Below are 26,600 nucleotides of genomic sequence, written 5' to 3'. Positions count from 1 at the left end.
TTGCCAGGAGTTGCCAACTTTTTGATGGATTTTAGAGTTAAAGTTATAGTGCAGGTGCAGTGAATTATGGGACAAGCCTACTCCTGGACTAAAAAAGCATTGTCAAGGCAGATCTCATTTGAAAGTGCTTTATTAGTAAATTAATATATACTGCTCAAAAAAATAAAGGGAACACTTAAACAACACAATGTAACTCCAAGTCAATCACACTTCTGTGAAATCAAACTGTCCACTTAGGAAGCAACACTGATTGACAATAAATTTCACATGCTGTTGTGCAAATAGAATAGACAACAGGTGGAAATTATAGGCAATAAGCAAGACACCCCCAATAAAGGAGTGGTTCTGCAGGTGGAGACCACAGACCACTTCTCAGTTCCTATGCTTCCTGGCTGATGTTTTGGTCACTTTTGAATGCTGGCGGTGCTTTCACTCTAGTGGTAGCATGAGACGGAGTCTACAACCCACACAAGTGGCTCAGGTAGTGCAGCTCATCCAGGATGGCACATCAATGCGAGCTGTGGCAAGAAGGTTTGCTGTGTCTGTCAGCGTAGTGTCCAGAGAATGGAGGCGCTACCAGGAGACAGGCCAGTACATCAGGGGACGTGGAGGAGGCCGTAGGAGGGCAACAACCCAGCAGCAGGACTGCTACCTCCGCCTTTGTGCAAGGAGGAGCAGGAGGAGCACTGCCAGAGCCCTGCAAAATGACCTCCAGCAGGCCACAAATGTGCATGTGTCTGCTCAAACGGTCAGAAACAGACTCCATGAGGGTGGTATGAGGGCCCGACGTCCACAGGTGGGGGTTGTGCTTACAGCCCAACACCGTGCAGGACGTTTGGCTTTTGCCAGAGAACACCAAGATTGGCAAATTCGCCACTGGCGCCCTGTGCTCTTCACAGATGAAAGCAGGTTCACACTGAGCATGTGACAGACATGACAGAGTCTGGAGACGCCGTGGAGAACGTTCTGCTGCCTGCAACATCCTCCAGCATGACCGGTTTGGCGGTGGGTCAGTCATGGTGTGGGGTGGCATTTCTTTGGGGGGCCGCACAGCCCTCCATGTGCTCGCCAGAGGTAGCCTGACTACCATTAGGTACTGAGATGAGATCCTCAGACCCCTTGTGAGACCATATGCTGGTGCGGTTGGCCCTGGGTTCCTCCTAATGCAAGACAATGCTAGACCTCATGTGGCTGGAGTGTGTCAGCAGTTCCTGCAAGAGGAAGGCATTGATGCTATGGACTGGCCCGCCCGTTCCCCAGACCTGAATCCAATTGAGCACATCTGGGACATCATGTCTCGCTCCATTCACCAACGCCACGTTGCACCACAGACTGTCCAGGAGTTGGCGGATGCTTTAGTCCAGGTCTGGGAGGAGATCCCTCAGGAGACCATCCACCACCTCATCATGAGCATGCCCAGGCGTTGTAGGGAGGTCATACAGGCACGTGGAGGCCACACACACTACTGAGCCTCATTTTGACTTGTTTTAAGGACATTACATCAAAGTTGGATCAGCCTGTAGTGTGGTTTTCCACTTTAATTTTGAGTGTGACTCCAAATCCAGACCTCCATGGGTTGATAAATTGGATTTCCATTGATTATTTTTGTGTGATTTTGTTGTCAGCACATTCAACTATGTAAAGAAAAAAGTATTTAATAAGATTATTTATTTCATTCAGATCTAGGATGTGTTGTTTAAGTGTTCCCTTTATTTTTTTGAGCAGTGTACTTAATCTGGGTCTGCAGCACATTGAACAATTTCCCAGATCATGATGTAAATCAACCTCCATACAATAAATTGTTGATCAGAATGTTCCTTAAAATGCTACATTTTATAATATACAATGTCATGATTTGACACCTGAGCTGAGACCTGCATAGGAGACTTTGAATTTATCTGAACAATGTTGGCTGTCATGATTTGAAGCTAGAATCCTTAATTGTAACAATAACAAAGCGGTTGCCCGCCTATGTTTTGGCAAAAGCTGAGGGTTGGGCCTGGAGAAATGTAACCACTCAAATTCATAGACAGAGCTATGGATGCAAGGACTGACCATCCATGATATCAAAATAATAGTTATAACCATGTTTTGAGGCTGTACAGTGTTTGTTTACATTTATGTTGTTTACAAACATTGGCATAAAACAAGATAATATTTGGGGTTCTGGTGGGGTACAACAGTTAATCAAAGCTCATCAGGCATATACACTGAGTATACCAAACATTAGGAACACCTTCCTGGTACTGAGTTGACTCCAATGCTTCCCACAGTTGTGTCAAGTTGGCTGGATGTCCTTTCGGTGGTGGACCATTCTTGATATACATGGGAAGCTGTTGAGCGTGAAAAAGCGATCAGCGTTGCAGTTCTTGACACAAAACGGTGCGCCTAGCACCTATTACCATACCCAGTTCAAATGCACTTACATTTTTTTTGTCTTGCCCTTTCACTCTCTGAATGGCACACATACACAATACATATCTCAATTGTCTCAAGGCTTAAAAATCCTTCTTTAACCTGCCTCCTCAACTTTATCTACACTAATCGAAGTGGATTTAACAAGTGACATCAATAAGGGATCATAGCTTTCACCTTGATTCACCTGTTCAGGCGATGTCATGGAAAGAGCAGGTGTTCTTAATGTTTAGTATAATCAGTGTATAAGTTGTATTCTTGAAGAATCAATGGGTATATATATCATTAATTTATAAGTCCAAAAATGTATGTAGCAACTAAGGATTCTAGCTTTAACTTACACTGCTAGAAATATTTGTATTAACATAATAACAATGATAACACAATTACTATTGCTTGTGGTAGCTATGAGCATCTGAGCACCTCGCCCCCTGCTCTCAACAGCATCCCTATTGGCTGAGATTTGACCCGAGCCACAGTGCCTTAGCCCTTAGCAGGGAGCAAAATCCAAATGGCTGAAGATCACAAAGTCTTGGTAGTAAGAAACATTGGTTTGAGGGATATAAAAAGGAATGAAGGTGGAACACATCTCAGACTCATTTATATTGTTTCATTTTAAATAGGTAGCCTAAGTAGACTGAAATTCATCTGCAAGATCCAGCGTATATAGGTATATATTAGTTGATCATTGATATTCTGGGACCAGATCTGTGTAGTAGGTGATTATTAAAGTAGTTTTACTGTACTTATCTTCAATAGAGACCCTGTAAAGTACTTTGAGACAGAAAGCCTTCCTAAACTGCATCTTCTTATTTCTCAGAGGAAATGAGAGAGTTATTGGGCCAATACATCTCAGACACCCTCAGCTATGTCTACACAGTGAAGGAATTCTGTGACAGGCATCCAAGGTGGATCCTGCAGAGAAAGGAGGAACAATCCAAGATGAAGAACATCAAGGAAATGTCAGACAGAAATTATCTTAAATTCAGCCGAGTCTTGAATGCAGAAGTCAAGACCAAGGCATTAGGAGAGTTCACGAAAGACTATCTGACCCAGGTGACTGCAAACCGTAGGGTTAAGGAGCTGGAGAAGGAGCTGGAAGCTGTACTGAAGGACACTCACAATGGGCTGGAGGAGCTGGACTGCTTCATGGATGCTGTGGAGAGGCTGGTGGTCACCTCTCTGTTTGTATTTACTGATGAAAACCGGTTGTGTCCTCTGCCTCAGGGGAGGGAACAAGCAAGTGTCCGAGCTGTCATCACCTCCGCTAGAATGGCCTGTCCTCTCCTCATCCACTTTAAGAGGGACGCTTCAGCCTTCTTTTCCCCATGCCTCCTCAATGTGGAGGTGCTGTACGTGTACTTGGAAAATTACATACACATCTCCGAGAAGCTGTGTGAGAGAATGGGATTGGGAAAAACGTAAGTGGAAATCAGTTAAAATTATTTAACACAATATTCAAATCAAATTATCTATCCTTTTTTTCTCTCTGTATGGTTTCAGACATACCAGTAAGATACTTTATATTATTATGTAACATTATAACAACTTTTGCTGTAGCTGAAAAGTTCTTTATATTGTTTTTTATTATCCTTATTAGAAAAACATTTTGCAGAGAGAAGAATGACAACTTGATGATTGACACCAGCACTGAAGTGAATGACAAGTCCATGCAGACCATGTTTAACCATTTGTGCCATTTGAGTGATATCAGGTAAACCTTTCCAGTTTTGTTTTATGTTACATTTGCAAATACTAGCTTACTAACACTGAGGGCACACATTTCTGATCATTCATCGATTCCAGCTACATATTTCAATGTCTCTGATGAAAAAGTGGAATATGTTCCTCCTGCTAGGATGAACCAGCACCTCAGACTGACGTTCCTGTTCCAGGAGTCTGCCCTGCGCTTCATTGGTCTGTTCAGTCAGTGCCACTCCAGAATGCTGGACTTTATAAAAGAACTGGAAAGGAGAGCTGGCAAACTAGATATAATGAAGAAAGGGGGTTATATCTCCAGTGTGGTAGGCAGTGCAGTGGGGGCAACAGGAGGGGCTCCGACCATCGCAGGCCTTTGTCTTGCCCCTGTTACTGCTGGGCTGTCACTGGGGCTCACCATCGCAGGGAGTGGAATGGGTGAGAGCAGTGGTGTCAACAGTCTAACCACCGGTGTTACAAAGGTGGCGTTTAAAAGCTACCAAAACAAGAAAGCCAATACAATCTTTCAATGTTTCATGGAGGACATGCAAAGACTCCATGGTAGTCTGGAGAAGGTGGCCAGCAACATTTGCCCTTTGGAGCCGAAGGTGGTGGCATTAGTTGTTGGGAAGAATATAGGCAAATGTGCTGCGAGTTTAGGAAAAAAGATCAATGGCATAGTAAAAAATACTTCTGCAATAGAGGCCTTAATGGGAAAAGGCGTGGTTATAGGTGCAGGCAAGGTGGGACTGCAAGAGGGCAAAACATTTGCTGCAGATTTACCTGACATTGGGATGTTGGCCCAAGGCACTCCACTCGCCCTCTCTAGGACATTAAGGCGATGCGCCGTGGCCTCAAATGCCCTATTCATTGGCCTGGACATCATCACTATCTGTAAAGACAGTGTCAGCCTTGCCAAAGGCAGCAAGAGCAAGAGATCCCAGGTCATCCGAGCCAGAGCAGCACTGTGGCGCACAGAGATCGACTCATGTCAGAGGATCCATGACTCACTGTGACGAGGCATCTGGAGGTTAAGAAAGAGTCAGCGAATCCTGGAGAAACCCTTTTACCTTGTGAAGGAGTTTGAAAGTCTAGAGCCGCTTGTGCAGATGGGACTCATGGAGCAGCCTGAGGATGATATAGAAACACTGGTGCAGCCTATGGAGGAGACGAGACTCCTGGGGCAGCCTATGGAGGAGACGAGACTCTTGGGGCAGCCTATGAAGGAGATAGAAAAAGGTCCAAAAGTCGTTAAATTGATTTGCCCTTAAACATGTCACATACTGTACACAGCAGATGTTGAATGATATTATGTGCATGTATTAGCAAAAATACTCAAGCTACTAAGTCTTTGAATTTCACCAAGCGGGCATTGCCATTGGTTAATTGCTTTTCCATAAAAAAATTCCTGTCTCTAGGTTTTTGCGACTGGATGTGGCATTCCGGTATGGTGTTGTTGCTGTTGCTGTTAGCATATGTATGGGCTGAGAACATTTATAAGTAGAAATTGAGAAAATTACGAAGCCAAGACACCTGCCGTTTGGACTGCATTGTTTCCTGTGCATCACTTCCTGTACACCTTAATCGCTTAACATGTAGATTTGAAATGATTACTGTGCATGGTTTTAAAGTTACTTGGACTTGAGAATAGAAGAGAACATATTTTTTTATTAAATGTATTTAAGATTATTACATTTTTTATTCAAACCACCCCTTTATCTGGGCGGTGTTCATGTTGTCGAATAGTCAGATCTAAATATTCTAAATGTATTATATAGAAGAAACATGCCTCTCTGACATGTCAAATAAAGACTCACTATCTTTCAGAAATAGAATATGACGTAGCTGTTCTACGTCATATTCTAGAACTTGTCACATTGTACATTGATGTAGTGTAACAATTTTAAAATAGTTTCAAAAGAGTTACATCCACATTACATTGTTGTGAAAATCTAATAGGCCTACATAGTTATTTCAACATGGTTATTCTATTTCTGAATTGTATAGGCATGTACTGCCCTCTAGTGTCTTTCAGTGTCTTTTACTCATGTGACATGTCTTGCTGTTATTGTTACTCACTTCAGTTAAGATATGTGCAGATAAAAGTGCATTATTTTCTACTTTAGCAATGTTTAAATATCCATACAGAGTTCAACTGCAGAACTCCAGAGATTTTCAGAAACAGTGATACCCTCACCGCTTACAGAAGATTAATGAAGCCCTACAACTATTTTGATTCACAACTTTATAATATGAAAACGGTAAAATAGCTGTAATACACCTGCTATGATTTAGCAGATTAACTTGTGCAGAAATCTATTAACCAGATCAATCTTTTCAATATGGTGTCATTTTCATAGCCTAAGTGCTTTGTGACAAGGATCGATGAGTTGTGCGTCCCAAGATGCCGTTCTGCACACCACTGTGCCGTTATTTGCCTGTTTGTGGCCAGCCTGTTAGCTTGCACGATTCAAGCTGTTTTCGCCCACAGGACTGCCGCTGACTGGATGTTTTTTGTTTGTCGCACCATTCTCAGTAAACCCTATACACTGTCTTGCGTGAAAAGCAGAGAAGGGCGGCCATTTCTGAAATACTCGATCTGGCGTGCCTGGCACTGACGATCATACCACACTCAAAGTCACTTAGGTCACTTGTTTTACCATTTCTAAAGTTCAATCAAACAGTAACTGAATGCCTCAATGCCTGTCTGTCTGCTTTATATAGCAAGCCACGGCCACATGAGTTACTGTCTGTAGGCACAATCTTTTTTTCGTGAACCTCGGTGTACCTAAAAACTGGCCAGTATGTGTATGTTACAGGTGTAATTACAGAGCTGGGTCTAAAAAACTGTCCAGTAAGTGTATGTTACAGGTATAATTACAGAGCTGGGTCTAAAAAACTGTCCAGTAAGTGTATGTTACAGGTGTAATTACAGAGCTGGGTCTAAAAAACTGTCCAGTAAGTGTATGTTACAGGTGTAATTACAGAGCTGGGTCTAAAAAACTGTCCAGTAAGTGTATGTTACAGGTGTAATTACAGAGCTGGGTCTAAAAAACTGTCCAGTAAGTGTATGTTACAGGTGTAATTACAGAGCTGGGTCTAAAAAAACTGTCCAGTAAGTGTATGTTACAGGTGTAATTACAGAGCTGGGTCTAAAAAACTGTCCAGTAAGTGTATGTTACAGGTGTAATTACAGAGCTGGGTCTAAAACAACTGGCATTACAGTACAGTATTAAACCTTCCTCCCCTTATAGATTTGTATGACAAGACAACAAATAATGATTATATCTGAGAATGACATTTATGCCTATTATTGAACCAATCAACAATTTAATCCCTTTTAAATCACAACAGTGGCAACAGAATGTAATATTGCCTATGTGTAGCTGGTGTAGAAGAGTCAGGCGCAGGACAGCAGATGTGAGTAATAAACGTAATTTACTCAAATATTCACAAATACAACGCAAATATGCGAGCCCACAATAACGGACCGTATTACAAACAAACAATAACTCACAAACAAACATGGGGGAACAGAGGGTTAAATAATGAACAAGTAATTGGGGGAATGAAACCAGGTGGAAAATGAAAAGTGGATCGGCGATGGCTAGAAGGCCGGTGACGTCGACCGCCGCACGCCGCCCGAACAAGGAGAGGGACCGACTTCGGTGGAAGTCGTGACAGTACCCCCCCCCTGGACGTGCGGCTCCAGCAGCGTGCCGACACCGACCTCGGGGACGACCCGGTGGACAAGGCGCAGGGCGATCCGGATGGAGACGGTGGAACTCCCGTAGCAACGAAGGGTCCAAGATGTCCTCCACTGGCACCCGGCATCTCTCCTCCGGACCGTACCCCTCCCACTCCACGAGGTACTGAAGGCCACTTGCCCGACGCCTCGAGTCCAGGATGGCTTGAACAGCATACGCCGGGGGCCCCTCGATGTCCAGAGGGGGCGGAGGAACCTCCCGCACCTCACACTCCTGGAGGGGACCAGCCACCACTGGCCTGAGGAGAGACACATGGAACGAGGGATTAATACGGTAATCTGGGGGAAGCTGTAACCTGTAGCATACCTCGTTCAGTCTCCTCAGGACTTTGAATGGCCCAACAAACCGCGGACCCAGCTTCTGGCAGAGCAGGCGGAGGGGCAGGTTTCGGGTCGAGAGCCAGACCTGGTCACCCGGGGCGAACACCGGGACCTCACTGCGGTGGCGGTCGGTGCTCGCCTTCTGCCACCTCCCGGCCTGTTGCAGGTGCACATGAGCGGCGTCCCTGGTCTCCTCCGAGCGCTTAAACCATTCGTACACCGCAGGAGCCTCGATCTGGTTCTGATTCCAAGGTGCCAGAACCGGCTGATACCCCAGTACACACTGGAAGGGGGAGAGGTTAGTGGAGGAGTGGCGGAGTGAGTTTGGGCCATCTCTGCCCAGGGGATGAACGCCGCCCACTCCCCCGGCTGGTCCTGGCAATATGACCGCAGAAACCTACCCACATCCTGGTTTACTCTCTCCACCTGCCCGTTACTCTCGGGGTGAAAACCTGAGGTGAGGCTGACCGAGACCCCCAGACGTTCCATGAATGCCCTCCATACCCTGGACGTGAACTGGGGACCCCGATCAGAGACTATGTCCTCAGGCACCCCGTAGTGCCGGAAGACGTGAGTGAACAGGGCCTCCGTAGTCTGTAGGGCCGTAGGGAGACCGGGAAAAGGTAGGAGACGGCAGGACTTAGAAAACCGATCCACAACGACCAGGATCGTGGTGTTGCTTTGTGAGGGAGGAAGATCCGTCAGGAAGTCCACCGACAGGTGCGACCACGGCCGTTGTGGAACGGGTATGGGTTGTAACTTCCCTCTGGGCAGGTGCCTGGGAGCCTTGCACTGGGCGCACACCGAGCAGGAGGAAACATAAACCCTCACGTCCTTGGCAAAGGTGGACCACCAGTACTTCCCACTAAGACAGCGCACTGTCCGACCGATGCTAGGATGACCAGAGGAGGGTGACGCGTGGGCCCAATAGATCAACCGGTTGCGGACAGCAGACGGAACGTACAGACGCCCAGCTGGACACTGGAGAGGAGTGGGCTCTCTACGTAACGCCCGCTTGATGTCCGCGTCCAGCTTCCACACTACCGGTGCCACCAGGCAAGAGGCCGGGAGTATGGGAGTGTGATCCATGGACCGCTCCTCTGTGTCATACATCCGGGACAGTGCGTTTGCCTTAGCGTTCTGGGAACCTGGTCGGTAGGACAGGGTGAACACAAAATGGGTAAAAACCATAGCCCACCTTGCCTGGCGAGGGTTCAGTCTCCTCGCCACTCGGATGTACTCCAGATTGCGGTGGTCAGTCCAGATCAGAAAAGGGTGTCTCGCCCCCTCAAGCCAATGTCTCCACGCCTTCAGAGCCTTGACGACAGCCAACAGCTCCCGGTCCGCCACATCATAGTTCTGCTCCACCAGTTCTGCTTCGGTGGCGTACCCGAGCGCTGAGAGAGCACGGCTCCTATCTCAGCCTTGGACGCGTCCACCTCCACTATGAATGCCAAAGAGGGATCCGGATGAGCCAGCACGGGAGCTGAGGTAAACAGAGCCCTCAGATGACCAAAAGCCCTGTCCGCCTCAGCCGACCACTGCAGTCGCACCGGACCCCCCTTCAGCGGTGAGGTAATGGGAGCCGCTACCTGACCAAAGCCCCGGATAAACCTCCGGTAGTAGTTGGCAAACCCTAGGAACCGCTGCACACCCTTTACTGTGGTGGGAGTCGGCCAATTACGCACGGCTGAAATGCGGTCACTCTCCATCTCCACCCCTGACGTGGAAATGCGGTACCCTAAGAAGGAGACGGACTGTTGGAAGAATAGACATTTCTCAGCCTTGACGTACAGGTCATGCTTCAACAGTCGACCAAGCACCTTCCGCACCAGGGACACATGCTCGGCGCGTGTAGCGGAGTATATCAGAATGCCGTCGATATACACCACTACACCCTGCCCGTGCAGGTCCCGGAAAATCTCGTCAACAAAGGCCTGGAAGACTGATGGAGCACTCATCAACCCGTACGGCATGACGAGGTACTCATAGTGCCCTGAGGTGGTACTAAATGCCGTCTTCCACTCGTCCCCCTCCCGGATACGCACCAGGTTGTAAGTGCTCCTAAGATCCAATTTTGTGAAGAAGCGCGCCCCGTGCATTGACTCGATCGCACTGGCGATGAGAGGCAGTGGGTAGCTGTACCTCACTGTGATTTGATTGATACCCCGATAGTCAATACACGGGTGCAGACCTCCATCCTTCTTCTTCACAAATAAGAAACTCGAGGAGGCAGGTGTAGAGGAGTCAGGCGCAGGACAGCAGATGTGAATAATAAACGTAATTTACTCAAATATTCACAAATACAATGCAAATATGCGAGCCCACAATAATGGACCGTATTACAAACAAACAATCACTCACAAACAAACATGGGGGAACAGAGATTTAAATAATAAACAAGTAATTGGGGGAATGAAACCAGGTGTGTAAGACAAGGACAAAACAAATGGAAAATGAAAAGTGGATCGGCGATGGCTAGAAGGCCGGTGACGTCGACCACCGAACGCCGCCCGACTTCGGCGGAAGTCGTGACACAGAAACGGCAATAAAATGTAGTAAGTCCAGATTTAATATAATATTATCCCATCCTAAAAGCCAATTTTACATTATTTTCCACCGTTTTTCCAGAACATCATTTTAAAGTCGTTGATAAGATCAATTTCTCAATATACAATAAACATATTAATCATACAAACTCCAAGTGACATTTCGAATATTTACTCAGGGAAGATGTCCAGCTGAATACGTACATTCAATACAGGGCAGTGTCCACTTACACCCTTAGCTCTCACCCCCTCCCTTCCACAACGATGTACATCAGTACTTTTCCATCACCCAGGATTTCTCCATGCTACTCTGTGCATATTACAGGACTTCTCATCAGTCAAGAGAGGCCTTGAGTTATTGGGAGTACACATTCCTACAGTCCACTAAATAATTACACTCTTCAAATAGACAAAGAGCTTGAACCTAACACTACTTTCAGTCTCTAAGGACATAAAAACAATATATTCATACTAAGAGGATTTAATGATATTAAACAGTAATATAAAACAGTCATTTACAATCTATCAGAGTAAAGACAAAGCTAAAGGAAAGTATCACCCTTATTGTGTGAATTACTCAGATGATGGCACTACAAAGCTGTCTTTTAATATACCAAATTCCTAAAGTCTCTACACCACTACCGGTGTCAAACGTTGTAAAGTTCTAAAGTGCTCTCAAAGTATGACAGAAACACCTGGGTATTTGCACTTTGATGATGTTTTTTAGTTTGTAAAAATGACTAACTAGTTTCTTAGTTTGTAAAATGTTTGCTTTTCAATGAAAGACCAATGGACAGCAATATGTGGCATGGTAATTAACATAAGTACCAGAGCCAACTACTAAGGTAAAGGGGAATACCTAGTCAGTTGTCCAACTGAATGTATTCACTGAAATGTGTCTCTGCATTTAACCCAACCCCTCTGAATCAGAGAGGTGCGGGGGGCTGCCTTAATCGACATCCACGTCTTCGTCGCCCGGGGAACAATGGGTTGTTAACTGCCTTGCTCAGGGGCATAACGACAGATTTTTACCTTGTCAGCTAGTTAGTGTTAATGATTGAGAGCATAGAAGGGAGGGAAATCACATGGTTTACTGTAAAGGAAGTACAAGTCAACACAAAAAATATCATTTGTCAAACTTTTGGCAGATGGGACACAACTCATCACCCGAAACCCTTAATTTGTATTGTAATATTTCCTTTGGACTTTAAATAAAGTTGATAATTCTCATAAAATTTTCGATTGGTAGCCTAAGCCTGGCTGACATCTATCTACAAGCGTCAGTGCATTAAGGTATGTTAGTTTGGTGACCCCGCTTTATTTGAAGTGCATCTAATAAAACCTTTAAGCACTAAATAGATGCTTCACAAATGATCTATAACCGTATACCATGCTCTATAAAGCTTCATAATGTGGCATAACTGTGTGACATAACCGTACATTTATTTGTTCACATTTATTAATCCTTTATAGAGCATGAAATACGGTTCTAGATGATTTGTGACCCAATGTATTTAGTGCTTATGAACCCTATTTAAATGCTTTATGAAGCCTTAATAAGATGCACTTCAAATAAAGCGGGACCATTCGTTTTTTTAAAGGGTCGTTTGGATAATTTTTGGTGGGTTTTGAGCATTGCTCTTCAAAACTTCAGAGGAAGTATAAAATTGACTAGTATATCCACAGATAGATGACAAGACCGACAAGAGACCAAAGATGTGGTAAGAAGCTTTTTATATTTCAGTATTTTCAATACTGTTGCCAGCTCTTTTGAGGTCAAACATTATAAGGGGTAATTGAGTAAGATCCTATGTTCTTACAGAGAGAAAATTAGAGAGTTATTTGACCAATACATCTCAGACACCCTCAGCTACATCCACAGAGTGGAGAAATTCTGTGACAGGTGTCCAAGGTGGATCCTGCAGAGAAAGGAAGAACAATCCAAGATGAAGAACGTCAAGGACAAGGCAGAAGGAATTGACCCCAACTTTGATAAAGTCATTAACTTTAAGGATAAGGAAAAGGCATTTCAAGAGTTCACAAACAACTGTCTGATCCAGGTAACTGCAGACAATAGGCATAAGGAGCTGGAGAAGGAGCTGGAAGCTGTACTGAAGGACACTCTCAAGGGGCTGGAGGAGCTGGACTGCTTCATGGATGCTGTGGAGAGGCTGGTGGTCACCTCTGTGTTTGCATTTGCTGATGAAAACCAGTTTTGTCCTCTGCCTCAGGGGAGGGAACCAGCAAGTGTCCGAGCTGTCATCACCTCCGCTAGAATGGCCTGTCCTCTCCTCATCCACTTTAAGAGGGACGCTTCAGCCTTCTTTTCCCCATGCCTCCTCAATGTGGAGGTGCTGTATGAGCACCTTACATGAACATCTCTGAGCAGCTTTGTGAGAGAATGGGATTGGGAAATGCGTAAGTGGAAATCAGTTTAAATTATTTACCACAATATTCAGATCAAATCAAAATACTTCAGTATGAAACCATATACATTTTTCTAAAATATTTCTTCTCAGTAAAGTTTCACACAAAATATATATTAGTATAGTATTATCAAATGTATTACCTCATATAAATAACGTAAGTGCTTTGAAAGAGATTGAACCATGTTACATGTATGCTCCCTCTATTGCTGAAAATTGCCTTATAAATAACACTTTTTACATCTATTTCTCATTAGAAAATCATTTTGTGGAGAGAAGTTTGACAAAATCATCATTAGAAAACAATTTTGCAGAGAGAAGAATGACAACTTGATGATTGACACCAGCACTGAAGTGAATGAAAAGTCCATGCAGACCATGTTTAACCATTTGTGCCATTTGAGTGATATCAGGTAAACCTTTCCAGTTTTGTTTTATGTTACATTTGCAAATACTAGCTTACTAACACTGAGGGCACACATTTCTGATCATTCATCGATTCCAGCTACATGTTTCAATGTCTCTGATGAAAAAGTGGAATATGTTCCTCCTGCTAGGATGGACCAGCACCTCAGACTGACGTTCCTGTTCCAGAAGTCTGCCCTGCGCTTCATTGGTCTGTTCAGTCAGTGCCACTCCAAAATGCTGGACTTTCTAATAGAGTTGGAAAAGGGAGCTGTCAAACTAGAAGAGATTAAGTTTGGGTCTGATATCTCCAGTGTGGCAGGCAGTGCAGTGGGGGCGACAGGAGGGGCTCTGACCATAGCAGGCCTTTGTGTTGCCCCTGTGACTGCTGGGCTGTCACTGGGACTCACCATCGCAGGGCTTGGAATGGGTGTGACCAGTGGTGTCAACAGTCTAACCACCGGTGTCACAGAGATAATGTTTAACAGATACCACAGTAAGGAAGTCAATACAGTCTTTCAACATTTCATAGAGGACATGCAAATACTCTGGGGGTCTGGAGGAGGTGGCCAGCAGAATTCTTCCTGTTGTGGGGCATAACAGGCCGGCATTAATGGTTGTGGCAATTGTGGGAAAAGGTGGTGCGAGGTTAGGAAAGAAGATTAATGCCATAGTGAAAAATACCTCTTCAATAGAGACCTTAAAGGGAAAAGGTGTGGTCATGGGGACTCCAAGAGGGCAAAAAACTTGCTACAGATTTACCTGACATTGGGATGTCGGCACAAGGCACTCCACTCGCCCTATCTAAGACATTAAGGCGATGTAACGTGGCCTTTAATGACCTATTCATTGGCCTGGACATCATCACTATCTGTAAAGACAGTGTCAGCCTCGCCAAAAGCAGCAAGAGCAAGAGATCCCAGCTCATCCGAGCCAGAGCGGCATTGTGGCACACAGAGATCGACTCATGTCAGATGATCCATGACTCACTGTGCCGAAGCATCTGGAGGTTCAGAAAGTGTCAGAGAATCCTTGAGAAAGCATTTTACTTCGTGGGGGAGATAGAGACTCTGGAGCCACCTTTGGAGAAGATGAGACTCCTGAAGCCGCCTGTAAAGGAGACATAAAAAGGTTTAAAACTAAGTTAAATGCTTTTGCCCTCAAACTGCCACTTATATAGGGTGTCAAAAAGTCCTGGAAGCGGATGCGGGGTAATGACAATGGACCTACATGTATACAGTTTCTTCACTCAGTCCAGCTCACTAACAATCACAGAAACAAAAGCTAGACAGTCAGAGAGCATCAAAAATTCCAAAAACATAGGACTATTTCAATGTGGCCCTCAGACTGTTAAAGACTCAATGTGGCCCACGGGGGAAAATGAGTTTTTCACCCCTGCTATACAGCAATGTTGAGTAATATTATTTGCGTGCATTAGCTGTAACGGGCGTCATATGAAGGGGACCAAGGCGCAGCGTGTTGAGTGCTCATTGTACATTTTTATGAAAATGAACACTGAATACAAAAATGACAGCCGACAGTTCTGTCAGGTTAATCTAACAAAACAGAAAACAACTACCCCCACAAACCAAAGGAAAAAGGCTGCCTAAGTATGGCTTCCAATCAGAGACAACGATAGACAGCTGCCTCTGATTGGAAACCATACCCGGCCAAAACATAGAAAACAAACACATAGAATGCCCACCCCCTATCACACCCTGACCTAACGAAACAGAGAAAAACAGCTCTCTTAGGTCAGAGCGTGACATTAGCAAGAAACCTAGTTCCACTGAGTCTTACTTTCACAAAACTGACATTGCTTTTGGTTAATTCATTGCTTTTCCTTTGTCTCTAGGTTTTTGCAGTTGGATACGAGCATGGTGTTGCGGTTGCTGTTAGCATGTGAAATGGAGAAAATGAAGCTTGTAAACCGGCCTCTTCGACTGCATAATTTCCTGTGCATCGCTTCTCCTAGTTTTTCTTTGTGTGGATTTTAAGATTACTGTGGAATGGTTAATAAAATTGCTAATTATTATGATATGAAGTTACTCAGATTTATGAATTGAAGAGAACTACATTTTTATCAATATGCATTTTATCACGTTTCAGGTAAGACCCAGATGCAGACAACGTCGAAGTAACAACAGTTTATTAATCCAACAGGGGCAGGCAAAAGACAGGTCAAAGGCAGGCAGGAGTCAGTAATCCAGATAGGTGGGGCAAAGGTACAGGACGGCAGGCAGGGTCAGGGCAGGCAGAAAAGGTCAACACCGGGAAAACTAGAAAACAGGAACAATTGAGAGACAGGAACAAAGGGAAAAACGCTGGTAGCTTGATTAAACAAAACGAACTGGCAACAGATAAACAGAGAACACAGGTATAAATACACAGGGGATAATGGGGAAGATGGGCGGCATTTGGTGGGGGGTGAAGACAATCACAAAGATCAGAGTGTGACACATTTAAGACAATTACAACTAGATACAAACTGACCTTTTATTGGCTGCGTTCACCAGGGCACAACATTGTGGAACATTCTGATAGAAATATAGTATGTATAACAAACATGTGTCTCTAACATGTAGAATATGAAATGCCTATCTACAGTGCCTTCAGAAAGTATTCATACTTCTTGACTTATTCCACATTTACAGCCTGCATTCAAAATGGATACCCCATAATGACAAAGTGAAAACTTGTTTTTAGAAATGTTTGAAATACAGAAGTCTCCTTTACACAAGTATTCACACCCCTTTGCTATGAATTTCCTTTGATCATCCTTAAGGTGTCACTACATGTCATGCCCTGATCTGAGAGAGACGGTTTATTTCTCTAGGTTGTTAGGTCAGGGTGTGGGGTGGGCATTCTATGGTTTATATTTCTTTGTGTTGAGCCGAGTATGGTTCCTAATCAGAGGCAGCAGTCTATCGTTGTCTCTGATTAGGAATCATACTTAGGCAGCCCTTTTTTCCACCTTTAGTTGTGGGATCTTGTTTTTTTGTAGCTGCCTGTAAGCAGCCCAGAACTTCACGTTTCGTTTTCTTCTGTATTGTTTTTGGTGAGTTTGTTATTTATTAAAAATTTGGAACTCTAAGTACGCTGTGCCTTGGTCTACTCCTTTTGACGATCGTGACACTACAACTTGATTGGAGTCCACCTGTGGCCAATTCAATTGTTTGGACATGATTTAGAAAGAAACACACCTGTCTATATAAAGGTCCCACAGTTGACAGTGCATGTCAGAGCAGAAACTATTCCATGAATTCCAAGGAACTGTCCGTAGATTGCTGAGATATAATTGTGATGAGGCATATATCTGGGAAAGAGTATAAAACAATTTCTAGAGTGTTGAAAGTTTCCAAGAGCACAGTGGTCTCCATCATTGGGAAATAGAAAAAAATATGGAACTACCCAGACGCTGCCTAGAGCTGGCCGTCCAAACAAACTGAGCAACTGGGCAAGAAGAACATTGGTCAGGGAGGTGACCAAGAACCGAATGACCACTCTGACAGAACTACAGAGTTCTTTGGCTGAGATGGGAGAACCTGCCAGAAGGACAACAGTCTCTACAGCATTTTACTAATCTGGGCTTTATGGGACATTGGCCAGATGGAAGCCATTCCTGAGAAAAAGGCACATGACAGCACCCTTAGATTTTGCAAAAAGGCATGTAAAAGAGGCAAAAGATTCTGTGGTCTGATGAGACAAAAATGGAACTATTTGGCCAATACGCAAAGTGCTATGTCTGGAGAAAACCAGGCACAGCTGATCACCTGTCTAACACCATCCCTTCCCGTGAAGCATGGTGGTGGCAGAATCATGCTATGGGGATGCTTTTTCAGCGACAGGGACTAGGAGACTGGTAAGGATAGAGGGAACAATGAATGGAGCCAAATACAGGCAAATCCTTAATGAGAACCTGCTTCAGAGTGCAAATGACCTTAGACCAGGGAAAAGATTTATGTTCCAACAGGACAATGACCCCAAGCATACAGCCAAAGCCATGCTGGAATGACTTCAGAACAAGTTTATGAAAGTCCTTGAGTGGCCCAGACAAAGGCCTGACTTGAATACCATTGAACATCTGTGGAAAGACGAAGATTGCTGTTCACTGTCACTCCCCATCTAATTTAACAGAGCTTGAAAAAATATTTAAGGAAGAATGGGCAAAATCCCCAAATCCAGACGTACAAAGCTGATACATACATACCCAAGACGACTCAAAGTTGTAATCGCCACCAAAGATGTTCTACAAAGTATTGACGCAGGTGTGTGAATACTTATGTAAATGAGATATTTCTGTACTTAATTTTCAATAAAGGTGTAAATAATTAGTATACATTTTTTTCACTTTGTCATTATGGGTTATTCTGTGTAGATGGGTAAAAAATGTTTAAATACTTAATCAATTTTGAATCCATGCTGTAACACAAAAAGTGGAATAGGTCAAAGGGGTGTGAATACTTTCTGAAGGCACTGTATCTGTGACAATACTAGTTGTACCAACTGAATGTGGCTGTTCTAAGCCAGATTCTAGAACTTGTCACTGTACTCTAATGTTGATGTAGTGTAACAATTTGATTGTTTCAAAAGAGTTTCATCCCCATTATATTGTTGATCAAATCAAATACACAGTAAATTCAGCATGGTAATTCCATGTCTGAATCTCCTGAATTATATTAGCTATGTACTGCCCTCTAGTGTCTTTTTGAATACTTACATGACATGTCTTGCTGTTATTGAGTGTTATTCATCGAAGACAAGATATGTGCCGATAAAAGTGCATTATTTTCTAGTTAAGTAATGTGTAAATATCCATTCAAGTGCATGATAAAACAATTACTTTATCAAATAAATGTGAATACCGTATCTGTAATTGTCTCCCTGAGATTGGTTTTAATCCATTGCACACAGGAATGTGGTGTTGGCTAAAAACAAATAAAATAAACAAAGAACTAGGATGTATGATGGCATTAACTCGGAATTGGGGTGTTATCTGTTGTATGTGTGTGTGTGTGTGTGTGTGTGTGTGTGTGTGTGTGTGTGTGTGTGTGTGTGTGTGTCAGGGGCGAAAATCTGATATCCACTTTGGAGGGGACAATTACATGAAATTTTCTCAAGAGCAATTCCTGAGGGGGACACCAAAAGTAGTGCTGTAACACATAGCCTACATTGTAATATGGTAAATGTATATTGAGGAACCAAAGAAATAAGGTGTTTGCCGTACTCCTAACTACCGGTACCCAAAACTACACAACTAATCACAACAGCAATACCATTGCCTTAACAAATCTTAGTTCAGTCACCAGTTTAAGTTGAGAGTGGGGGTATCCATGGCATTTTCCAATTATGTTCCTATTTTATAAGTAAAAAAAATGGAGAACCTTTCATAATGTTGCCAAACAAAGACTCAACAAACTTACCTGAGACTCCCTGTCTCTGCCAGTCTGTCCCTGCATATCTGTCCCCAACTCTGCTGTCTGTGTGCCATCTGTTGCCTGCTCTGCCTAATGACATCATTTACATTAGAATTTCATTTCTTTCTTATGAACATTTTATCAACTAGTCTTTGAGATATTAGGCTACTAGGGTTCTTACTATGCGTTTTGGTGTATTGAAAAATACTCTGATGTCCGTCTTTTATTTTTCTGCCATTTTTCTACCTGGCTGGCTGGCTGGCTACACACACAGTGTGTAGGTTATTTACAGTAGGAGATGGGCTTCTATCATCTTCAATCATTCTATATGGGCTTCGATCTAAAAGGTAGCTAGCAAATGTGAAACGGATTAAAATGACAAGAGTTGACAGCTGTATGAGTTCACCATTTACACAACATATGCTGCAACCTTTTGTAATTTTAATAGTTTGTTTCATATTGGCTGGCTTCCAACAATAGCTGAATTTGCAAAGCTAGCGAGCACCAATTCAGTTTCAGTGGTGTTTGCTATAATCTTTGCTACCCGGGTTAAATAAAGGTGAAATAAAATAAATAAATACAAGTTCCCTTGCGACAATTTAGCTTTTGCAACGAGACCATTAAATATATTTAAGACAATGGTAGAAGAGAGTGTAGTTCTGTTCAGTTTGGACTTCAGTTTATCGCTAACCTTATCACAGGGACTTTGAAGCACTAACTTACATCATCTGCATGCTGATTCCATCTTTGACGACGCCACATAAATGGAATAGGTACTAGCTAGCTTAATAGTTAATATTTGCGTGCTAGCTCTGCATATTCAGCTAGTGCGTGTGTGCGCGATTGACTGGATGAACCTCACGGCAGTTACGTAGCAAGCTAAGGAACTGGCAGTGGATCAAACCATTGTGAGGCAAAGGGCGGGGGGGGTCGCAATCTTTTGAAACTTAAAAACGCGTTATTAAGTGTCTATAATCAGCACAATTGCTTTCATTGCGTATTATTAATATTATTTAAATTACATAGTTATGTTTCAGTGATATATTGGGGGGGACAAATCATATTTTTCCCAGGATGGGGGGGTCGTGTCCCCCCCGTCCCCCCCGGGATTTCCGCCCCTGGTGTGTGTGTATGTGCTCATGTGTGTGCGTGCCTGCGTCCGTGTGAGCGTCAGATTATTGACCCCTTCTCAGCTGGATTCCATTGTCTATTTGGTGGGCACCAGCACACAGAGCACTTGTATGAGGAAGAAAGGAGATTATTGGAGCATAATAATATGATGAGCAGGGAAGTTTCAGGGGCCTCCACATTGGGATGCTGCTATATTCAGTTCAGTTCTTACTGGGGTTGGCATTTGGATCAGTCTGAATACAAGGTTTGAGTCAATTCTATTACAACTCAATAGATTCAAGACATTGATATTCAATATATCTATATATTGGAAATGTGCCTATCATTCCAATTTGGACATCAAATGCACAGAATTACAGTTAACTCCAACATTTGTGGCACGCTTAAAAAATGGCTAATCATATTTTATACTAATACAATTGCTCAGACAAATACATTTTTAACAAGTAATACATTTTATTCTCAAAAAGATAGATGTCAAAATTATTTTGGAAGTGACTATAAATAGGACTAACCTATAGAATTGTAGGATATGGTGTCAAATGTTTTATTTTATTTAACCTTTATTTAACTAGTGTCATGACTGTCCTGATCAGGTCAGGGTACAGGAGACCACCACCCTACAGATTATCTCCCAAAACCACATTGTGTATGTGTATTTTTATCATCATTTTAGCTTGCTAGTAAATAAATAATCAACTAAGATTGGTGTGGTAAACTCATTGGTGAAGCCCGGGTCCGTGCAGATTCCCGGATTATGCGACGTTCAGAATGAGACTGTAGAGGAAATTGATTAATTTAGCGACTGTTGTAAAATCGATATTCTGATATCCTTTGAGTTAATTTGGGAAATAGAAACTCAATCAAAATACTGTTCCCATGGTGCCCCAGGTTGATGAGTTAATAATTGCTTGATTCATAGCTTAATTCATTTAATCACGCAATTATAAACCGTTAATCATTCGATGAGCAACAGTCGTCACATTAACTAATACAACGTCACGACACTAGGCAAGTCAGTTAAAATGACGGTCTACCCTAACCCGGACGACGCTGGGACAATTGTGCGCCGCCCTAACCAGTGTCTGTAGTAATGCATCTAGCACTAAGATGCAGTGCCTTAGACCGAGGTGCCACTCGGGAGCTCCCAATAATTGTAGATTTGGAGACCAAGTTCTGTAATTTTCCAACTTCGGCCCTTGGAGTGGCCTCCCAAACCATCTTCCTCAATGTGTGTGAAAACAAGATACACTTGCGTTCAATACCAGACAAGTGTAAAAAAAAAACTCAAAGATAGGCATCAAAATTATTGGCACCGTTTTCAAAACTCTGGCACCCTTTAGAGGATAACGGCACTGAGCCTTTTTCTAAAATGTTTTATGAGTTTGGAGAAGACATTGGGAGGGATCCATACAAAATCTTTCCACATCCTTGATATCCTTCAGTGCTTATGGACTGCTCTCTTCAATTTAAACCACAGGTTTTCAATGTGGTTTATGTCCGGAAACTGAATTGGTCATTGGAAAATTTTGATTTTGTGGTCAATTAACCATTTATTTGGGGATTCTGATGTGTGCTTGTGATTATTGTCTTGCTGGAAGATCCCCTTGCGGCCAGGTTTTGGGCAAAAATGTCCTGGTACTTGGTAGAGTTTAGTGGAAGCAAAACAGTCCTATAATAAAGAGCCACCACCCTATTTTACAGTAGATATGAGGTTATGTTCTGCATGTGCATCCTTCTTTCGATGCAAAAGCCACCACTGGTTTGCGTGGCCAAAGAGCTCTATTTTCGTGTCATCGGACCATAACACTGGTTCCTATCCAAGGACCAAGGCCGTTTAGAAAACTCCAGGCATTTACATTTGATTGTCGCTCTCAAAGTTTTTTTCTGGCAACCCTTCCAAAGAACCAATTGGCATGGAGGTGGCGTGTCATTGTAGATTTGGAGACTTGGTGACCCGAAGATGCGACCAAGTTCTGTTATTCTCCAACTTTGGCCCTTGGGTTCTTCTTTGTCTCCTTAACCGTATTCGTCACTGTGCGTAGGGACAACATACACTTGTGTCCAATACCAGGCAAGTTTACCACTGTTCCAATTGTTGGTAATTGTGGTAAGTGGTATATTTGTGTTTTTAGCAATTTTTTACACACATTGCCTAAGGTCAACAACCATTTCTCTTTTCGTTTGTGAGTTCTTTGCCTTTTCCCGTGGTGGTGGATGACAAAGGGATTTTACATGCGTGTTACCAGACGGGGGAGATGCATATGCGACAGCTGAAAGTCGGACACTAAATTGGTTCTCCAACAGTAAGGCTCAGATCAACATGGCAGTGTTGCCATTGTTTATAAAAGGTGTTCTTTATAATGTCAGATTTTTAAAAATCTAACTCCCATATCACACACTCACAAACTAAATCATAATATATTATTATGTACACATTGTACAATCAATTAGTGAGAGAGGGCCTTAAATATCAAATGTATTTGTATATATCCCCTGTACACATAAATCCCATAAAAATTTGTTCCTGTTTCAGTCATGTCTTTGGTCACATAGCTAGCTATTCGCTGGCGTAAGTAGAGACACTTCAGGCTGAGGAGTACGTTTTACACATCCCCATGTGCTACATAGGTGCCAGTCAGACAATTTTTATCCCAAGAATGCAACACACTTTGAAAGGCGGTGACCAACACTGGACATCGACTTGACAAGCTTGACATTGAGACAAGCATGATGCAAGACTTTGCGCTCACTGAGTCACACAGAGCATTTGCGCATGTGCACGGGTGCAATTCCCGCTGCTACAATGAGGGTAGCTACAGTACCACAACAGCAGAAAAGTTTAGCCCCGCACTTCAACGCTTCTGATTGTTGCGGAAAATGACCCACTACTACTGTTAACTTTGTGCATCTACGTCATCTCGCGTCATCACACGGAGTCTACCTTTTAACCTAACCTAACCTATAACCTGACCCATCACCTTATGCATTACTGCCCCCAGTGACAAGAAGTGACACCCCAAAAACACACTGTCACGCCCTGACCTGAGAGAGTCATTTTTCTCTGTTTGGTTAGGTCAGGGTGTGACATGGGGTGGGCATTCTATGTGTTGTATGTCTATGTTGTTTTTTCTTTATTGGCTGAGTATGGTTTCCAATCAGAGGCAGCTGTAATTCGTTGTCTCTGATTGGGAATAATACTTAGGCAGCCCTTTTTCCCACAGTCAGTTGTGGGATCTTATTTCTGTACTGCTTGTCAAGCCTGCAAGACGTTACGGTCGTTGTCATTGTTTATTCTTTTGTTTGTAGTGTTCTGATTTATAATTAAATACAAAGATGAACACTCACCACGCTACGCTTTGGTCCACTCCTTTTGACGATCGTGACAGAAGATCCCACCACCAAAGGACCAAGCAGCGTGGGCCGATGGACTGGACATGGGAGGACATCCTGGATGGCAAGGGATCCTGGACGTGGGAGGAGATCCAGGCCGGAAGGGATCGCCTCCCATGGGAACAGGTGGAAGCAGCGAGGGAGGTACAGAGACGAGATCGACAGGCAGGGCAACAACGGAGGCCCGAGAGGCAGCGGCAAAAAACAAATGGGGGGAGGGGGGGGGCACATGGGTAGATTGGCTAAGGCGGGTTTAAGACCTGAGCCAACTCCCCGTGCTTACCCTTGGGGAGCGAGTGACCGGGCAAGCACCGTGTTATGCGGTGATACGCACTGTGTCGCCAGTGCGTACTCACAGCCCGGTGCGCCCGGTGCAAGCTCCTCACCGTTGCCATGCTAGAGTTGGCCGGCAGCCAGGGAGAAGTGCACCGGCTCAACGTATCTGGTCTCCAGTGCGTCTCTTCGGCCCAGTTTATCCTGCACCTGCTCTACGCACGGTACCCCTCATTCACCAGCACAGCCCAGTTCGTCCTGTACCAGCGCTCCGCCCTTGCCGGGCTATCGTCAACATCGAGCCAGGACGGGTTGTGCCAGCCCTAAGCACCAGACCTCCAGTACACTGCCATAGCCCAGTACGGCCAGTGCCTGCTTTGAGCACGCGGTCCTCAGTGCATCTCCCCAGTCTGGTGAGACCGGTTCCAGCTCCCCGTAGGAAGCCTCCAGTGATGATCAATGGTCCGAAGCCTCCAGTGATAATCCATGGCACAAAGCCTCCAGTGATGATCCATGGCCCGGAGCCTGTAGGGATGATCCATGGCATGAAGCCTCCAGTGATGATCCATGGCCCGGAGCCTGTAGGGATGGTCCATGGGCCGAAGCCTCCAGTGATAATCCATGGCACGGAGCCTCCAGTGATGATCCATGGCACAAAGCCTCCAGTGATGATCCATGGCGCGGAACCAGTAGTGATGATCCATGGCACGGAGCCTGCAGCAAAGGTCCCCAGTCCGGAACCTACAGAGACGCTCTCCAGTTCGGAGCCTCCAGCGACGCTCCTCAGCCCGGAGCCTCCAGCGACGCTCCCCGGCCCGGAGCCTCCAGCGACGGTCCGCGGCCCAGAGTCCTCAGCGACGGTCCGCGGCCCAGAGTCCTCAGCGACGGTCCGCGGCCCAGAGTCCTCAGCGACGGTCCGCGGCCCAGAGTCCTCAGCGACGGTCCGCGGCCCAGAGTCCTCAGCGACGGTCCGCGGCCCAGAGTCCTCAGCGACGGTCCGCGGCCCAGAGTCCTCAGCGACGGTCCGCGGCCCAGAGTCCTCAGCGACAGTCCGCAGCCCAGAGTCCTCAGCGACGGTCCGCAGCCCAGAGTCTTCAGCGGCGGCCTGCAGCCCAGAGTCTTCAGCGGCGGTCGGCAGTTCAGAGCCTCCGGCGCTGATCCACGGTCTGGTTCCTCCAGCGACACAGAAGCGGGGGGATCAGCGGGCGGTGTGGGGGCTACGCCCCGAACCAGATAGATGCCCACCCGGACCCTCCCCAATAGGTTCAGGTTTGCGGCCGGGAGTCCGCACCTTTGGGGGGGGTACTGTCACACCCTGACCTGAGAGAGTTGTTTTTCTCTGTTTGATTAGGTCAGGGTGTGACATGGGGTGGGCATTCTATGTGTTGTATGTCTATGTTGTTTTTTCTTTATTGGCCGAGTATGGTTTCCAATCAGAGGCAGCTGTCATTCGTTGTCTCTGATTGGGAATCATACTTAGGCAGCCCTTTTTCCCACAGTCAGTTGTGGGATCTTTGTACTGCTTGTCAAGCCTGCAAGACGTTACGGTCGTTGTTTATTCTTTTGTTTGTAGTGTTCTGATTTATAATTTAAATACAAAGATGAACACTCACCACGCTGTGCTTTGGTCCACTCCTTTTGACGATCGTGACACACACAAACTATACAAAACATAAATGGCTCCTAGCCTCCCACATATAGGCTACTTTCTGTCCCTAACACTAAAACTAAATAAAAACGAGTAAAGTTAATCTGAAAACTAACTGAAAATAAACTGAATTTCAAATAATATTAAAACCAATAAAAATAAAAACCAATATAAAAACACCAAACTATAATAACCTCGTAATATACAGTATTTTTTGCTCATCTTTATCAAGGCTGCAAATAATTTGAGGTGACTGTATAGTCTAGTTCTGTGTCAATAGTATCCCTTTATTATTCTCTCTCTGTGGCCTCTCACAGTGAAGCCAGAGACAAGGTCACCTTGGAGCGGCCATGATGGCACCAGGCAGTCTTTTTGGAGGAGAGATTGACAGGTCAACCAAACACAAAGCACACTCTTCTCTCTCTCAAGCTACTCCTGTGGAGGACAGAACAGAGAGAGGGAAAACCCTTCTTCGAGGGGGATAGAGGGAAAGGAGTAGGGAGGGAGGAGGGGAGAAAAGAGGGGGAGGTCCTAATTCACTATAGAGTTGAGGGGAAAAGACGTCAGAAGCGTCACGCGTCATTGAGTCAGCCAAGATGGTTCAGTTTACGTAAAGCGTGAGGTTGACGTACTGGGGACTGCATAGAAGGAGAGAAGGGGGATATTTAACACCTTCAAGACCAGGTATAGTAATGTTGAATTTTGTTGCATCAGATCATCGGAAATTGATACGGTGTTTCAGTCCTTGGTTTTATACCATTGATGGGGCATTTTCTTGTGGTTCAAACTTGAAGGTCAAAAGACAAAAGAAAGGTGACTGTCATAAGCAGCTGTAATATTTTGCGAAATTGACATTTTAGTGACATTTCAAAACAGAAAGAAATATCATTCTGGATTAAATGGTACACGTTACAGATGAGCTGTTTTGGTAAATCGGTATTGATTAATTGTTTGACAAAAAAACGATAGGATGGCATTCATAATATTCAAAAACAGTGACATACAGAACTTTTCCTCAGATTTCTGCCCGCTTCTATTCAATACAACAGTTGGTGAGAGTGGTGAGATGCTTTCAAACTTCTTCTCTACCTCAGGCTCAGACCACGTATGTCAAGCACTCAAGTCGTTAGATACATTTTTCCATCCAGACTCTTCACT

The 26,600-nt window shown here is 44.4% G+C and overlaps 1 protein-coding gene, 1 long non-coding RNA gene and 1 pseudogene across 2 annotated transcripts; 2 read left to right on the top strand and 1 right to left on the bottom strand.

Moving 5' to 3' along the window:
• The first annotated feature begins 1,615 nt into the window (after nt 1–1,615).
• On the top strand, nt 1,616–5,129 carry LOC106564735 (apolipoprotein L2). The gene is made up of 2 exons (XM_082959545.1): nt 1,616–3,836; nt 4,274–5,129. The coding sequence occupies exons 1-2, from the start codon at nt 3,241–3,243 to the stop codon at nt 5,127–5,129; spliced, it is 1,452 nt and encodes a 483-aa protein (XP_082815671.1). The 5' UTR covers nt 1,616–3,240.
• Nucleotides 5,130–5,222: 93 nt separating this feature from the next.
• On the top strand, nt 5,223–15,620 carry LOC123725642 (uncharacterized; annotated as a pseudogene).
• A 92-nt stretch (nt 15,621–15,712) lies between these two features.
• On the bottom strand, nt 15,713–24,620 carry LOC145859433 (uncharacterized). Its single transcript, XR_014379675.1, has 3 exons — nt 19,721–24,620; nt 19,004–19,087; nt 15,713–15,859 (listed from the first exon to the last, which is right to left on the bottom strand). It is a non-coding gene; the product is annotated as an uncharacterized LOC145859433 (long non-coding RNA).
• Nucleotides 24,621–26,600: the final 1,980 nt, after the last annotated feature.

The sequence above is a fragment of the Salmo salar genome, chromosome 12 (genome assembly GCF_965601325.2).
Source record: "Salmo salar chromosome 12, fSalSal1, whole genome shotgun sequence".
Classification (NCBI taxonomy): Eukaryota; Metazoa; Chordata; class Actinopteri; order Salmoniformes; family Salmonidae; genus Salmo; species Salmo salar.
Note: the sequence above shows the minus strand (reverse complement) of the source record. Positions and strands in the feature narration are given on the sequence as shown.